Source organism: Balaenoptera ricei, chromosome 4 (assembly GCF_028023285.1).
Source record: "Balaenoptera ricei isolate mBalRic1 chromosome 4, mBalRic1.hap2, whole genome shotgun sequence".
Lineage (NCBI taxonomy): Eukaryota > Metazoa > Chordata > Mammalia > Artiodactyla > Balaenopteridae > Balaenoptera > Balaenoptera ricei.
In genome coordinates, this window is record NC_082642.1 from 121,007,594 (window position 1) to 121,025,351 (window position 17,758).

At 33.8% G+C, this 17,758-nt stretch overlaps 1 protein-coding gene across 2 annotated transcripts in view; it reads right to left on the reverse strand.

Moving 5' to 3' along the window:
- ZNF654 (zinc finger protein 654) overlaps positions 1-17,758 on the reverse strand; it is a 91,574-nt gene that overhangs the window by 7,654 nt on the left and 66,162 nt on the right. For both annotated transcript variants that reach the window (XM_059921358.1, XM_059921357.1), the window contains exons 4-6: positions 9,431-9,566; positions 6,514-6,716; positions 5,778-5,917 (exon numbers count right to left, since the gene is read on the reverse strand). In XM_059921358.1, the coding sequence (XP_059777341.1) occupies positions 5,778-5,917; positions 6,514-6,716; positions 9,431-9,566 (479 nt within the window). The remainder of the gene's footprint in view (positions 1-5,777; positions 5,918-6,513; positions 6,717-9,430; positions 9,567-17,758) is intronic.

A 17,758-nucleotide genomic window follows, 5' to 3' on the forward strand; every position in this document is an offset into this window, starting at 1 on the left:
GGTTTTGAGGCAAAGGAAATCATAAGATATAATTGTTACATTTGGATATCACATTTTAGCAAATTAGAATTCCTTGAAAAGTGTCATAAAAGTTACATAAAACATCATAATCTAAAACGTATTAAAATAATTGATGAAAATGTTTAAAAAAAAAAGTGATATACTGAGAATGTACTTTGAACCCAGCACATACAGCTATTAAATCTAAGGACAGCTTGACTACTATCATGAAGGTATGCATACTCTATTTAGAGAGACAACACAGAACACAAAACAAAAAATGATGGCAAGCAACACAGAAAGTAAAACCAAAATTCCTCTTCCATTTCACACTAGCTGTGTGGGTGTTCCTAAGTTTCCGTCCACCACTCACTTTTTTTTTGCACACATATTCCTTTGGAAAGCTCACCAGGTTTCACACCATGTTCCCAAATCTCTAGCTCTGACTTCTTTCCCAGTTTCCATAACTGGATATTTCAACTGAGATTGGTTTCTATCACTTTAATCCGTTTAGAACAAATCAAATTCCTGCAAAATTGATTATCTTTTCCTAGATCAATGACACTAAACATTCCTCTAACCTGTCTGGTTCTAACCTGCTTGTTTTTCATAGTCTTTATATTTTTATTATATTTTTGCCCACAGTTATATCATTCTTTCTCAATGCTACCACGTTAGGCCCTTTAATTTTCCATATGTACTTCTATAGGGGTTGCTAAACTGATCTGCTTCCAGCCTCCCAGATTATTTCATTTAGTACTTGTTCAATATGCCTTGTGGTGTTAAAAGCAACAGAAACATGGGTTTTGGTGTCAGAAGGATCAGGATTTGAATCCTGGGCATTCTTCTAGGTTGGTTTCCTCAGTGTCAGTTAATGTGCTTCATTTATTCTCATTTTCTGTTGTGCTGATTGCTCTACTTGGAAAATATTTATTTCTAAGACAAGCTTATCTTTCACAGTCCATATCAAGTGCCTCTTCTTCATGAAAACTTTCATGAATACCCCAAACTAAAGTGATAACTACTTCAGAACAGATCTTCTCTCTCTTATTGATTTAATGCCTTTCATATACTTCCTTGTTTATAAGTCCTGTTTCCCCAACTATTAATACATTGTAAATCTTCTCAATGACACATTATATAGTGGAGGTAGTGAAAAAGAACAGGAGATTGGGAATAAGAGACCTACATTTCAATAGGGCATTACATACCAACTGAGATGGTACTCCCCAGTTCACAGTGAACCACCATTTTCTAAGAACAGCCCAAATACGCAGGGTTGGAACCTCAGTAGCCATGCCTCCTAAGTGACCCTCCTCACTCTCCTTAAAATATTAATTCAGGGATGGGAAACTGACCCCAATTAAGTTGGTCAGAATCCCTGGAATGTTCTCAACTCTAAACTATGAAGCCTGGGGACTGTTGGCATTCTTCTGGTCTGCAACAGGAAAGACTGAAGCCAAATGGCAGAACAGAGATACTTTTAAAAACCCCCAGCAATCTCAACGTCCCTGTTAGCAATTATCTTTGAGGACCACCTATAACCCTGCCCTTTCTGTGGCTCATGTCATACCCCAGTATACATTCAATAAATACTACCTTTTCCCTGAACTAGTTAGACATAGGATGTTATCACTTGGAAACTGACTAGTATAAATTCCAACTCCATTTTGTTACTAGCTGTGTGGCTTTTATCTCTTTTATCCACAGTTTTCTTATACATAAAAAGAATTAAGAGAAATAAGTGAAAACACCTAAGGTGAAATGTCTGGTATATACTGATGTTTAATAAATTGCTCAGATAGTCTTCTTTGTGAAGACCAAAGGGAAAGTTTAATGAAGCTTATGTTTTCCTTTCCAAAAAAGGGTCCTTAAAAAAGAAACAACACAGCACTGATTTGGTGTACAAACACATTTCCCAGGTAGCTAACTGCTAATATAACCACCAAGTTATCTAGTTGCAGAGAGACTATAACAAGGTCTATAGCCACCCTTACCACATAGGTTTTTTTTCATACTATACCCATTTTATAGTAAGTAATGTTTAATAGCAGAGGCTGCCTGGGTTTGAATCATTATTTACTAGTTGAATGGTTTGGGCATAATATTATCTACCCCATAAGATTGCTGGAGTAAATGAGATAATGCATATATAAAGCAGAGACTAATGGAAGCACTCAGCAAATATAAGCAGCTGCTATTATTATAATATTCTTATTACTATCGATGGTGAGAGAACTGGATTAGCAGCTGGCTTCATTGGCTTGAGACAGAGCAAAGCTGGACTGTGATCAGGTGTTGTCCTCAGAGAGGGGAGATGCAGAGTGAGCGGAAGAGCAAGATGAGACAGACAACACGGACCTTATAAGCGGGAGAGAATCCGGCTCTTGAAGTTACAGTGAAAATCAACTTTTTCGGACCCCAGCACTCAGAAATATAAAGGAGGGAGGTAGAAGAAATAAGAGGGCAGGCGATCAGAACTCAGCCTACTCAGAAGGAAGGACAAAGAAGCAGGCTAAAGATTCCTTTTCAGTTAGGCAGCTGGGAGTCACACACCCAGCTTCTATTCTTAGAAGGTGACTGTGGCCAGGAGCAGGAAAGATAGGCACTGTTCTATTTTTAAAGTTCTTCCCTAAAGAGTAGAAATTGGTTAGCCAAGAGAAGAAGAAAATAAAATGTTTTCCTGGTCCTTTTTGGTTTGTTTATACTTGATTCCAGTTTATTTATGAGTGTGTTAAAATGAAAACAATGGATATTCTGTTTAAATAGTTTAATATAGCCAAGGGTAGAGAACATTCCTATCACCATAGGAAAAGAAATACTATAATAGTAATGGCTATATCCTGTTTCAAAATAACTACATATCAAGAAATGATAATACTTTGAAACTATTTAGAAGTGTATGTCTTACCATCGTCTCCTGATCCTCTCCTCTATTTATAATTTCAATTTACATGGTAAACTTCTGAATAAAAATTTGTATATTCTAAGAGTACAGTCCCATAGAAGATAAGTCCACTAGTTTCTAGACCCAGTTCTATTAATTAGCTATTTGACTCTATCTCTGAATCTGAAGATTTTAATCTATAAAATCTATAATATATTAAATACATTTATCTTTAAACCCCCTTCAAGCTATTGTTTTAAGTATCTAAGAACTTAAAATTTGAAAGCATTTATTAAAAAATGTTTATAGCCCATATCATTTCATATTATGATGTTAGGCACATGAAACCTACTTTTCTCTTAAGAATTAATGACATGTCAAAGTGGTAGGGTTTTTTTTCTTTTGTGTGTGTGTGCGTGTGTACTGGGGTAGGGGAGGCAGAAGTTATTAGAATATTTTCTAATTATTATTCATGATTTCATCTAATAGCACTTAAGGGTTGGTACTAAAAATACTCTCAAACCACATTATAAATTACATGATTGCTAGATAAATTTGATGCTTCATAATATTCTGCTAATAATTTTTTTTTCTGCTAATAATTTTTAAGTGGTTTTAAAAATGCTTAGAAAAACTAATAGTCACATAATACCATTTATATTAGTGTCCCCAAAATGAGTTACTTAGGTATAAGTCTAGCAAAATATGTATAAGATCTACATGAGGAAAAAATCTAGCAAAATATGTATAAGATCTACATGAGGAAAACTACAAAACTCTGATGAATGAAATCAAAGGACTAAATAAATGGAGATATATTCCATGTTCATTGACAGGAGGGCTCAATATTGTCAAGTTATTAGTTTTTCTCAACTTAATCTACAGATTCAATCCCAATCTAAATCCCAGCAGGTTATTTTATGGATATGGACAAACTGTTCATGTGGAGAGACAAAAGACCCAGAATAGCTAATACAATACTGAAGAAGAACAAATTTGGAGGAATGATACTACCCGACTTCAGGACTTAATATATAACTAACATAATGAAGACAGAGTTGTACTGGTGAAAGAAGAGACATATAGATCAATGGAAGAGAACAGAGAGCTAGAAATAGACCCACATAAATATAGTCAACTGTTCTTTGACAAAGGAGCAAAGGCAATACAATGGAGCAAAAGATAGTCTTTTCAAGAAATGGTGCTAGAACAACTAGACATCCACATTAAAAAAAAAAGAGTCTAGACACAGACCTTACACCCTTCACAAAAATTAACTAAAAATGGATCATGGTCTAAACAGAAAACACAGAACTACAAAACTCCTAGAAGATAACATAGGAGAATACCTAGATGACCTTGCGTATGTTGATGCCTTTTTAGATATAACACCAAAGACATGATCCATGAAAGAAATAATTGATAAGCTGGACTTCATTAAGATTGAAAACTTCTCTGTGAAAGACAATATCAAGAGAATTAAAAGACAAGCCACAGACTGGGAGAAAATATTTGTAAAAGACTCATCCAAAAAAGGACTGTTATCCATAATATACAAAGAACTCTTAAAACTCAACAATAAGAAAACAAACAACCCAATTAAAAAATGGGCCAAAGACCTTAACAGACACCTCACCAAAGAAGATATACAGATAGCAAATAAGCATATGAAAAGATGCTCCACATCATATGTCATCAGGGAAATGCAAATTAAAACAACGAGATACCACTACACACCTATTAGAATGGCCAAAATCTGGGACACGAATAACAAATGCTGGTGAGGATGTGGAGCAACAGGAAATCTCAAACACTGCTGGTGGAAATGAAAAATGGTACAGCCACTCTGGAAGACAGTTTGGCAGTTTCTTACAAAACTAAACATACTCTTACCATACGTTCCAGCAATCATGCTCCTTGGTATTTACCCAAAGGAGGTGAAAATTTATGTCCACACATAAACCTGCACACAGATGTTTATAGCAGCTTTATTCATAACTGCCAAATCTTGGAGGCAACCAAGATGTCCTTTAGTAGATGATGGATAAATAAACTGTGGTACATCCAGGCAATGGAATATTATTCAGCACTAAAAAGAAATGAGCTATCAAGCTATGAAAAGACGCAGAGGAACCTTAAATGCATATTACTAAGTGAAAAAGGCCAATCTGAAAAGGCTACATACTGTATGATTCCAACTATATGATATTTTGGAAAAGGCAGAACTATGGAGATAGTAAAAAAAAAAAAAAATCAGTTGTTTCCAGAGGTGGGGGCAGGGGTGAGAGGGAGAGATGAATAGGCAGAGCACAGAGGATTTTTAGGGCATACTCTGTATGATATTATAGTGATGGATATATGTCATTATATATTTGTCCAAACCCATAGAAAATTAACACCAAGAGTGAACCCTAAAGGTAAACTGTGGACTCTGGGTAATTAAGATGTGTCAATGTAGGTTCATTCTTAGTAAAAAATGTACCATTTGGTGAGTGATCTTGATAATGGGGGAAGAAATGCCTTTGTGGGGGCAGGGAATATATAGGGAATGCCTGTACCTCCCTATTTTTTTGTAAAACTTAAAACTGCTCTGAAAAATGAACTCTTAAAAAAATTTAAAAATAACACTCTAAATTTAATTTAAAACATAACTATTTTATTGTAACACATTCCTTAAAAATCAACGCTATCGATTACTGGTACATGATCATTTTCTTTTTTAATCCTTACAATAGGTCTTACAACCTATCATTTTTTGCACAATAAATGTGGGGGAAAAAGTGGCTTAACATTTTCACGTAACTTAAAAAAAATATAAAGTACAAATTCTGCTAACCAATTCTTCTGTACCCCATCTCACCATTTCAATTTCTATATTAGGAACACTTACCAGATACAGTACATATCCCCATTCTGGAGCTGTGGAATAAGAAAGGATTCACAGAGTTGCAAGGCTAACATAGTCTTGCCTTCTTTTTCAGTGTTACAGATGATATCAATTCCACTCTTACAATCAGTTTTCAGTAAATGCTATAAGAGGAAAAGAAAAACCAGTTTGTATCATTAAAAATATCTAGAAAGATAGGTGTAATAAATGTTTACATTAAGTAGTCAGGAGAAATTAGATTTCTAGTTTTCTTCTACAAAGACAATGATGAATTGTACAGAGATATTTTCATGTTTTCATAGTTTCACTATATAGAACCTATAGTTTACAATGACTACTTTTAATCTCAATGTCCACAGCTTGTAGGTATGTAGGGTCCATATTAGAAAAAGGTTCTTTCATCTTAAAAAAAACCAAAATAACAAACATATGCATTTAATTTCTTAGGAGTTTATTTAAAATGCAAAATCATAATGCTTCTCAGTTTTTATTTAACCTCTGTCACACCAGAAGCTCATTCAACATGAATAATGCCTATCAACAAAAATTTTAATTTCATCATTTGTTAATATCAGACTCTAATTCAATATGAGCTTAAAGAATGGTGCCAAAGGGAACATCTAGATAATGTAATCTTAAAACCTTTGATATTACTGTAAAAGGAATTTAACAAGAATGGGCTACTTTTTTTTTTGGTAAGGTTAAAATGGTAATAGGCAAACATAATCTCAAACAATACCTCCCGGAATAGGTGATCTTCTACAGGTGACATAAACAGACATGTGAAGAGTGCTTGATGGAAGTACAAGTCTTTACTGATTTCTGGGTGATTTATACAACATTTAATAAGAGCCATTGCTTCAGGTATGCGTTCACAAGCAATTAGGTATCTGGCACGTAGTTCAAAGAATAGTGGATTTTCAGAACTTAAATATTTGTTCACTATATTAAAAAGAAAACAGACTCTTATTACTCTCATGAAAAGACTGTCTCGAACTTTGTTCTTTGACACCTTAGCGCTAACATGTGGTATATAATTAAATCAACTATTTAATTAAATAGTATTTTTCTTATTAGGAGTTTATTTGTGAAAAGAATGTTCAGTTAAATGATTGGAAAAATGGAAGTAAGAGACACCAAAACTGTGCCCAAGAAATATTTGCTGATTCTTTCTCAGTCTAAAAAGTAAGCAAAATTTAAAAAACAAAAAAAACCATGAAATATTCTTTTTTTGTGTTCACTAACGTTAAAATATGTTTCAAATGACATGGGATCTGGAATTTCTTTCTAGTCTAAGATTACATACTTTATCTTCTTACTGACCAATATTTTCATTCCTATAAGATTAAAAGGCTAAATTGTAATTTGTCATTAAACCATATTAATTCAGATTAATTATAGAGAAATGTAATCTGAATTAATGAAAAAGTTCAATCATAAAAGAAATATATTTTATTACTTTCTAACAAAAAAATTAAGTTACAAGTAGTGCCAAACAGGACTGCTTATTAATGTATGCCCATGTGTCACTAAGGATAATTACTAATTAATACTCGCTTTTACACAATTTTAAAATATATAAAAACCTTTATCTGTATAAGTTCATTTAGACCTAACAACAACCTCATGACAGGTATAATATTAATACTTGTTTTACAGATCACAAAACTGAGTCTCAGAGAGGTCAAATGACTTGCCCAAGGACAAAGTATTAATTAAATAAGTGGCAGAGCAGGAACTGGAACCCATATTTCATGATTTCAAATCCAAAAATCCTTTAATTAGTTACATATGTTTAATCAGTAGCTTCTGAAATGCCTATGAATAATGTTTTATTTGGGCTTCAACATTTGCCTTGCAATTCTGTTTATACTATAAGATAAGCAGACACTGATTTTGTATAGTTGATGCAAAGATAAACTTCAGACTGATCTTTACCCTGATATGCTGGTACCCTGTACCAACTAGAGTACAGTCATCTACATTAATGAGGTTCTAGAGCAGCTTTTCCCTAAGTGAGGTATGCTAGTGTAAGTATGAAAGGACTATATACATATTATAAACTGTATATATTGAGGCCATCAGCCCTCACACCAACAAGCAACAGGTTTGTTCTAGCTCCTACTGAAAGGAGCCTAAAAGCTACCCTAAAACCCCAAACTCTGCTCCCCTGTTCTCATTCCCTATGATTCTGTCTTTGCCTAGCTCCTGTCCCCTCTGGCCACATTCTCCAGTTTCCTCAGAGATTCCTTCAAGGCTGTCACCCTTGCCTTCCCTATATTTGATGGTTCATACTTTTCCTCAATGAGCTGACTCTTCCTCCTCTGATCTAACTACTGCCTCCCTCTTCAGTTTTTTCTTTTGTTTTTATTCCTTTCCAAGACCCTCACATCAAGTGCTAGTCTCCTTTGTATCCTTTATATTTATACCACACCATTGTCACATATACCTTAGCTCTTTCCTTCTAGTCTTGTCCTACCTCCCATCTCATTCCACCACTGCTTCTCCTGGTCTTATCTCTTTTTTCATCTTCTCTAACATCTCTTCTAGTCCTCTACACTTGTATCTGGGGTCAGCTTGCTCTTAAGCCCTAGAATCATAGCCCCTTCTCCATTCAGTTCTACTCACAACCCACCCCACTCCTTTACCTGGGACAAATGGAAAGATCCTAACCTGCTCAGGCAATTGGTGGTGTGAAATGTCTTCTCACCAGACCAATATCTGAATGGTTCCAGCTGGCAGGTCTTGTCTTTCCCTTTGGCCATGTTATAACTGCACTCCATAGGCTCTCTCCATGCTCTCAACTGTGTCCACACTTTTGTGCTTATTCACTACTGCTGAGCTTACATTCTGAGTTTTGGTGACCCAAATGTTCTGGGGCTCAGGAATAATATGGCAAATGTTTTTTTTAAAAAAGAATTAACTAGAAATAGTTGACAGAGCTTCCTGCCTTCAAAAGCAGATTTTGGCTCACAGGAACCACTGTGCATCTAGGTTGGAGAGGAAGTGATGTCCAAAAGGTATGCAGGTGGTAAGGGGATGAGACAAAACTTAACTTCTATTAATGAATGAAGTTTGGGAAATACTGCTCTAGAGTATCTGGAATCGAAATTTACTTACTCATTTAATTAGTCATTCATTCACTTATGCATTCATCTTGTGGTCATTCATTCAGTAAACAAATATTTATACTGAGCACTGGCTAGGTGTAGGATATATGGTAGTGTATATCAAAACAAAAGCTGAAGGAGTTCCATCCTTCACAGAGTTTCCTGTATAAGGGAGATTCCATGTGCTTAAGCAGGGTGTTTTTTTTTTTTTTTTTTGTTTTAAAGGGTGTTCCTACTTAAATAGATTTTAAAAAACATAACTGAAGTGAAAACAAACTCTGTAAAAAGCATGGGGATACTAAATATGTTAATACTCTGAATTCCCATTTTAATAGGAAATTACTAGAAATAATTGTACCTAATCTTATGTCAAATCACTCTTGGGCTGGGTTAATATAACAAATTAAACACACTTCATGTGAAAATACATTACTCTTATTCAGTATTATAAAATAAAGAAAAATCACTATTACTGCTCTAGTTAGAAAATGAAATTGTATTTGCTTCTCACAAATGTTGGTTTAGAGTTTGAGTCTCCTGAAGTACCTATCTCCTGAGATGCTGGCTGGGCTTTTAGAACAGCTTGCAACACTGGATCTTCCCATGGGCCACCATCTCTAATGATTCGAGTCACCAGTTCCAGATTCACATTTCCATATCTGCGGAGGTGATTCTGGCATTCCTAGGAGAGAAAAATCATTTTGGCTTTGTGAATTTAAAGGGGTTAAAAACTAAATTTGATCATCATTGTCAATAAAATGACTGATGGTCAGTGAGGCAGCTGTTAAACTACAGAAGAGAAAGGGTTGCTTTAGTAACCTAATTAGGGTGTCAAAACCCCATTAGTACACAAATAGGCTTTAATGCCAAAGGTTACACAGTTTGTACATAATTGGACTTAGAAAATCCCATTATAACAGGGATGAAGTGTAACCTAAGGGAAAAACATGTGGGATGCATCATTTCTAGGAAAAGAACCAGGCTGCAAAAACCTAATGGAAAAACTTACAGGATGCATCATTCCTAGGAAAAGAACCAGGTTGCAAAAATGTAAAATGTGTACGTTCATTTATGTAAGGGTTCATAAAGTTTCCGTTAACAATGGCAGGCCTAACAATAAGAAGGTAATAGAGAGGTCCCTGTCCAATGCAGATTCTGGTTGGCAGGTAGGTACAGGTCTCTGTCCCTGATCCCAAATGTAGAATCTTAGGTGTAGCAGAAGGCTGGAAGATGGAAATTCTATTCCACTTTGTTGTGTAAGTAGATTTATAGTCTTGGGATGAGAAATGACAGGCTGAAGGAATGAATCCAGGCTATAATATGAAGACTTTGCATTAGGTTTAAGATAAAGATACTATTGATAAGTTGGGCATTAACTGATAATTTGTCTATGCATTTTGGGGGATTTTTTAAAAAAGATATTTGAAATGTTTTTAGAGAATCTGTTATCTTAGACTTGTGATTAAAATATGAAATATGTAACAAGTTTGTAAACAATGTTTAATATTTAGGAGAACTTGGTTTACTGAATTTATAAATTTATTAGACTTAGATTTACAAGATTTAATCATTTGATTATGATGCTTTGATTCATTATATACTTTGTTAGGTGTTTTTTAAAATGTTTCATGGAATTTAATTTGATAATTTAAAAAGATTAACTGAAGGCCTAGTGAAGGTATGGATAGATTTGTTTTTTTAATGCATAAATTGAGCTTAAGGCCTTAAGAAAAAACTAGATATTGAAATTGGCAATGCTAAAAACTGGAATAAACTGCACATCAATTAAAATACAAGCGACTGTCAGAATTTCTTTCTGTGCTAAAAAATCCCTCAGACATAAAAAACTTAGTAACAGTTATAAAGCGAAGCTTCAGGATAAAACCATATATATTTACAAATTTTATTTATCAGATGAATCATTAGGCTACATATTCAAAGTGGCAGTGAACACTTTGCTTTTATTAAATTGTCATGCTCTTTCATCGTTTCAACGTTCCAAAGTGATATCTATATGCCACTTTTCATTCATTGTTAAAATACATGAAAGAGATTTTGTTTTATAAGAGAACAAGGCAGTAGAAGAAATCAAGTTTCAAGATGAAGAATCATTCAAAGAAGCCAAAGGATCATTAAGTCAAAACATGAAAGTAAGTATCTTCTAAAAGTTACTTAGGGAATTCCCAAATTAAAATGAGCAAGCAAGCAAACAAAAACCCTATAACCAAATGGGCAAGTTACTTAACCTCTCTGCTCCTTCAGTTAACTCCTCTACAAAACGGATACTAAAAACACCTATTTCATAGGATTGTTGTAAGGATTAAATAATACACAGTATTGAAAAGTGCTTAGGACAATGAATAAGTACTTAATAAATGTTAGCTATTTTTTTTCTATTTTTTAAGATTCTGAATAAATATTTTATTTTAGGACACCCAACTGCCTTATCGTAAAATAAATTTCTACATTTCCATGTGTCAGCATATTACAGCACTCATAAAAATATGGTATAAAGTTATTGATCAGCCATGATTTTTTAACACATGGAATATAGTAATGATCTGTGGCAATGACTTCATGGTTAAAAACAATCATCGATTTCAAACCTCAAGGTAAACAAACTCCTAAATTACTCTAGACATACATATTGCTGCCCATACAAATTAAACTACTGTAAGCTGGCTTTTGGTCCAGTCAAAGCACAAGAAATAAGGTGAGCTGGATGCCAGCCCATGAATCACTGATTAGGCTTTAGCTCTGCTGCTGAGCTCTTGGACAATCTTTCTTTCTCGCTGTGTTAGGATAGGTGAGGCACCAATCATACAGCCATTAGTGCTGTGGGACCTAGAACTGGACTTGGGCCTAAAGTCAAGATATGGTGAAATAGGTCTATTGCTAATTTCTTAAACTTGGCTGAAAATAAGAAACACTTGGAGGTCTTGTTAAAAAATGATTCCCAGACCTCAATTCAAACCTACTGAATCAAGGTTTCTAGGAGAAAACCCTGATAATCTGTATATTTAACAATCCCTACCCCACAGTCAACTCTGGCATACTTTTTGATTGTATTGGGTTGGCCAAAAAGTTCCTTCGGTTTTAAAGTAAAAATAAGACAAATTTTTCATTTTCACTAAGAACTTTATTTACCATTTTGTTCCACTACCTTCTGCCATTTTCCAGACAACTTCATAATTCCATCTTGCCAAAACTTTTTATCTTTTTGAGCAAAGAACTGTTCCAGGTGCCTTTTATAGTCTTCCAGGGAATTGAAATTTCTTCCATTAAGAGAATTTTGTAAACACTGAAATAAATGGAAATCCGAAGGTGCAATGCCTGGTGAATATGGCGGATGAATCAGAACTTCCCAGCCACTGTAACAGTTTTTGCCTGGTCATCAAAGAAACATGCAGTCTTGCATTAACCTGATGGAAGATTATGTGTTTCTGTTGACTTTCTGGATGCTTTTTGTCGAGTGCTGCTTTCAGTTGGTCTAACTGGTAGCAGTACTTGTTGGAATTAATCGTTTGGTTTTCCAGAAGGAGCTCATAATAGAGGACTCCCTTCCAATCCCACCATATACACAACGTCACCTTCTTTGGATGAAGACCGGCCTTTGGTTTCGTTAGTGCTGGTTCATTTCACTTGCCCCACAATCTCTTCCATTCCACATTATTGTATAGTATCCACTTTTCATCGCCCGTCACAATTTGTTTTAAAAACAGAACGTTTTCATTACGTTTAAGTAGAGAATCGCATGTTGAAATACGGTCAAGAAGGTTTTTTTGCTTAACTTATGTGGAACCCAAACATCAAAGCAATGAACATAACCAAGCTGGTGCAAATGATCTTCAACACTTGATTTGGATATTTTGAATATGTCGGCTATCTCCTGCGTGGTATAACGTTGATTGTTCTCAATTAATGTCTCGATTTGATCGCTGTCAACTTCAACTGGCCTACCCGACCATGGAGCATCATCCAGTGAGAAATCTCCAGCACGAAACTTCACAAACCACTTTTGACACATTTGATCAGTCACAGCACCTTGTCCATACACTGCACAAAATTTTTTTCGCGTTTCAGTTGCATTTTTACCTTTCTTGAAATAATAAAGCATAATATGCCAAAAATGTTGCTTTTTTCTTCCATCTTCAATATTAAAATGGCTATACAGAAATTCACCAATTTTGATGTGTTTTTTTTTTTTTAACACACGATGATATGACAGCTGTCACAATAAAATCTAACAAAATTGTTTCAAATGAAGTTAAAGACAACTAAGCACTACTAACTACTAGAGCCATCTTACAGAAAAAACTGAATGAACTTTTTGGCAAACCCAATCTCTCCTACATTTGGAGTGCACTTTCATAAATGTTTACACTGTAAATTATATATCTGTACTCCTACCAATCCTTCTATTAAAGAGTAGTAAATTAGCTTAAATTCATTTTTCTAATATAAAAATTATAAATGAAAGTTTTGGTTTTTGTGTGCGTGCACTCCTTGAGTCAAGTACACCATATTTTGGAGACCATTTCTATGGGGAAATAACTCTGGATAGGAAATAGAGATGAAAGAAAGATTTCACTTTGGTCTATTTAAAAAGACACAGGATGAAAGAAAAGTTTCTAAGTATCTTCTGGCTTATTTTTCCTTAAATAGTATGGTGGCTTTTTGGATGATATTCAATTTAAAAGCCTCCCAAGTGAAAAAGGAAACACTTAAATCACTATAGAATTTACAACTTATCTTTTCTAGAGTATATTCATATTGTGTTGTTTTAGAATGTTTACTTAATTAAATTTGGACCTGTATATTAACCTCATCCTTTATTTACCCACTGCACTGTGCTAAATATAATTTCCTCAGAAACTTACATTCAATCCTGTGTCTTTGCCAAAGGCAGAGAGAAAACGTAACTCCCTCACTCTTCTTTCAGAATCCGTTTAGTTCCAGAAGATGTTTCTTCCCCGCACCTGCTGCCACTTTAGAGTTAGCCACCACAACATGTCTGTGAAGCTGCAGGTCAGTGTTCTGGCCATTACACAAACTTGATCTGAACCCTTTCGCTTATCATAGGATAAAAGTTCTTAATGCCCCGACTTCATATTTAAGGACCTCTGGATTTACCTACCTACTCACTCACCTATTATTGCACATCATGACTCCTTTTCTCCAGCCTGGTCTCTTCCATGTCTCCCAAACTTATCTTGTCCTTTCTTGCCTATGCCTTTTCTCGTATCATTCTCTTTCTCCTACAACTTTTGGTAAACCTATCTAAATCCTTTTTTAACTATTTTTCCACAGAGAAGCCTCCACTAGCCACCTCAATCCATAATACTTTCTCCTGCAGTACTGAAAATCTGTACCACTCCACTCTTCTGGTACTCATAATATAGGAGGAAGGCCTTGCATTACTAATTAAGTGTTGCCATCTTACTTCCTACGTAGTTAAAAGCTTCTTCAAACAGTCAGAAAAGGAAAGGTATATCAGAGAAGATGTATTCGCAATAAATAATTTTTAAAATCAGAATAGGAATTTACAGAAATCTGTGTAAGTAGAAGCACTATGAAATATCTGTCTTATTTTGAATGAAATGCAGATTCCAGAAGAAAAGTATAAAATACCACATGTCAAATTCATTCATAAGCAAGCTACTGCAGCAAATCAAAGCAAAAATACAAAAGGTATTCAATATGGTTAATTTATAAAAACAAAGCCTTAAAATACAGTAAAATCTTTACAGTACTTTGAAATGAGAATGATCATATCTTTTATTATTATATTTTCATCGGTTATCTTATGGCAAAGCACTTTAAAAGTGATAAAATTCAAAGATGTTACGCAGTTTTCTTTTACAAAAAGACAATTCTCACAAATTTGCTGTTCATTTCTGTGATAAGTTCCTAAGAAGTATTTACCTGATGTTTTTGAAAACATAAACATTCTGAGTTTGCTCATATAAAGGGAATAGTATACAGTGAAAAAGTTACTGCTTTGTAAAAGAAAGTTCTTAAGGAGAAAATCATTTAAAATGGATGCTTGGACGTATTTACATCATTACATGATTGTTGTTGCCCAAAATCGATATCACCTATAATGCTTGTATCTATGCCATTAAAAAACTTAAACTAGAATTTTCTGTTTAAAACAATCCTTCAATAAGAACCTGCTGTATAAAAAAATAAATAAAATTATAAAATTCTAAAAAAAAAATCCTTCATTTGGAGCATTTTAATGAGTTATTTTGTTTAAAAAATGGTTGCTATTCAAGAAAACAATGATTGATTTCAGCAACAATAGAAATTTAGTAGTCAAATTGCAACAAAAAATTGCAAATTTGCAAAAAGTTGCAAAATTGCAAATTTTTTATTAAAAAATTATAAATTTGGTGGAAGGCATTTAAAACTGAGTATCAACTTTTAGAAAAAAAATTTTTCCATTTGGATCTACCAAAGGTATCTTTTTCACCTATGACAACTATTAAAACCAAGTATCAAAGCAAACTGAACTTAAAAAATCAGACTTTGAAGTACTATATGAACTGTTAAAATTTTTTCAAAAATAAAGCACATTCAGTCATACTGATGTCATTAAAGTCTTACACTGTTAAAATATTTTACTATGTATTTTTATGTTTTATAATGTATTATAGTATTAGTGCATGTACATAAATAACAAATATACATATATTGGGGATATGTGCTCAAACTTAAAAAAAATCTGGATGGGTATTATATCAGAAGTCTGGGGATTCCTGGTTTTAGGTATTATTTGTTTTTATGTTTGTGTTTGGAATCAAACATAAAACTCATCTGCTTCTATTGATCCTAATGTCATGGCAGTTTTCTTCAACATCTCCTGATCTGCTTCTTCCTTGCCATTTCTATAATTTGCACTCTAGTTGATGCCTTCATCTGCTATCACTCAGGTAACCAAACTAAAGTTTCTTCTTCCTCCCTCTCCCGGATAAGGTGGTCTTGAAAAGGCTTTAAAATGTTAAGACCATGAAGCATTTAAGATGGTAGTATAAATAAAAACGTTTCTTTAAACCTATTCTTTTGACATATACATTATTGCAAACACATGGTTACATCATTTCATATAATAGATTAGGGAATACTGAAAAGAATGCTGGGTTGAGAAAAGGATTTAGGCCCTTTTTCTGCTTCTATAAACCTCAGCTCCACTGGAGCTTAATTTTCTGATCTATAAAATAAGGGATTATTGGATTAAATAATTTCTAAAGTGACTCTCAGTCTTAAAATTATAAAAATTCATTAATGCATATAAATTACACATACTTGATTTTTTAAAATAACTAGAATCACGTACTTAGTGAACTATTTAAGATACCTCTTTTGGGGCTTTTGAAAAAAACAAATATTTAAATATGAGTAATTGTCTCCTGTTTAATAAACCTGATTGCATTTTTATACATTTAAAAAATTTTAGGTAACAATGTAAATGTTACTTAAATTAGTAATCAGTTTTTTTCTGAAGCAGAAGCCAATCATAAATACAGTAAAACTATCAACTGAGAGTATAATCAGATTTCAAAATTAGTTGGTGGTTGCCATGCTAATGAAAGCACAACCCTGCCCTACTATCAATATTTTTAAATAAGTAATGAAATATTATGGCCAACAGAGAAGTGCTATTGTTATAGTTCTAGCCTCTAAGATAGACCCTGAAGCAGAATTAAAGTATATGCAAGATTTATTTGAGCATAGATTCCTACACAGAGAGCTGAATGTAAAATACGACTCAGCAGAAATAGTACTGGAGTCAGTCAAGAGAACAGGTCACAATATGGGCTATGCTACAAATTGAGCAAGTTACTTAAGCGTCAGTAAACACTGTTGAATGAATGAATTAATGAATCTCTCTGGTCTTTGGTTTCATCATTTATTAAAAAATTAGATTGGACTTAATATCCTCTACAGTTCTTTACAGCTAAATTTTCTCTGAGCTAATATTTTATCTGGGAAAATATAAACTACTTCAAGCACTAATATGTTGATAATTCTAATTATTATGTATTAAAGACACTCTACAGAATCAGCTTTCAGTGAATAGTGAGTGCCTCAATGATCCTGATATGCTTTTAGAACTAATTTCAAAGTTAAGTCCTATCACTGACTTTAAAGGCACTTATATGTCTGCTCCTGACAACACACAGATTGCAAGATACTCAGGATATTAAGATCTTCATTTATGTTGGATACTATGGTGTGAATAACTATCAATGTTCATCTCTTTTGAGATGACTGCTCTTCCATATGCCCAGGTATACCGGCCTTTTCTGAGATATGCAACTTACTGATGTTAACAGCCCTGTCTTTTGGAGGCTTGCTCTTGGTCCCTTGAGCTTAACTATCTCAAGTTTATTTATTATATATTTTATGCTTGAAATAATTCTGGGTCTTTTATCTCTTCAAAGTGACTGTAGAACTTCAACAGTTGAACCAAAGTAAAGTGTTTCCTACTCAAACAAATTATTTAAAAAAACACAGAAAAAGTGAAAAGATTTCTGAGGTGGTGATATATAAGAATTATTAACTGTGAGTAATAATTTCAAGATAAATGCCAGGGAAAAATATCAAAGCTTTACCCATTTCAACACAAGATTTATCTAAGGAATACAATCTTTACAAAATGATTTCAGAATCTGAAACTTTAATTTTAACATCAATCCCTCTTACTCCCAGTACTAAATATGTGGCACACTTGTCAAACATGTTTCTTTCACAGATAGTGAAATCTTTTCCCTTATACTTTTCTCACAATTAAACATACTTCAGTTTCTCTTTTTTCCTACACATTGTCAAAGTATAATCTACAAGTAAACATTTGATGGTTTCATCCCA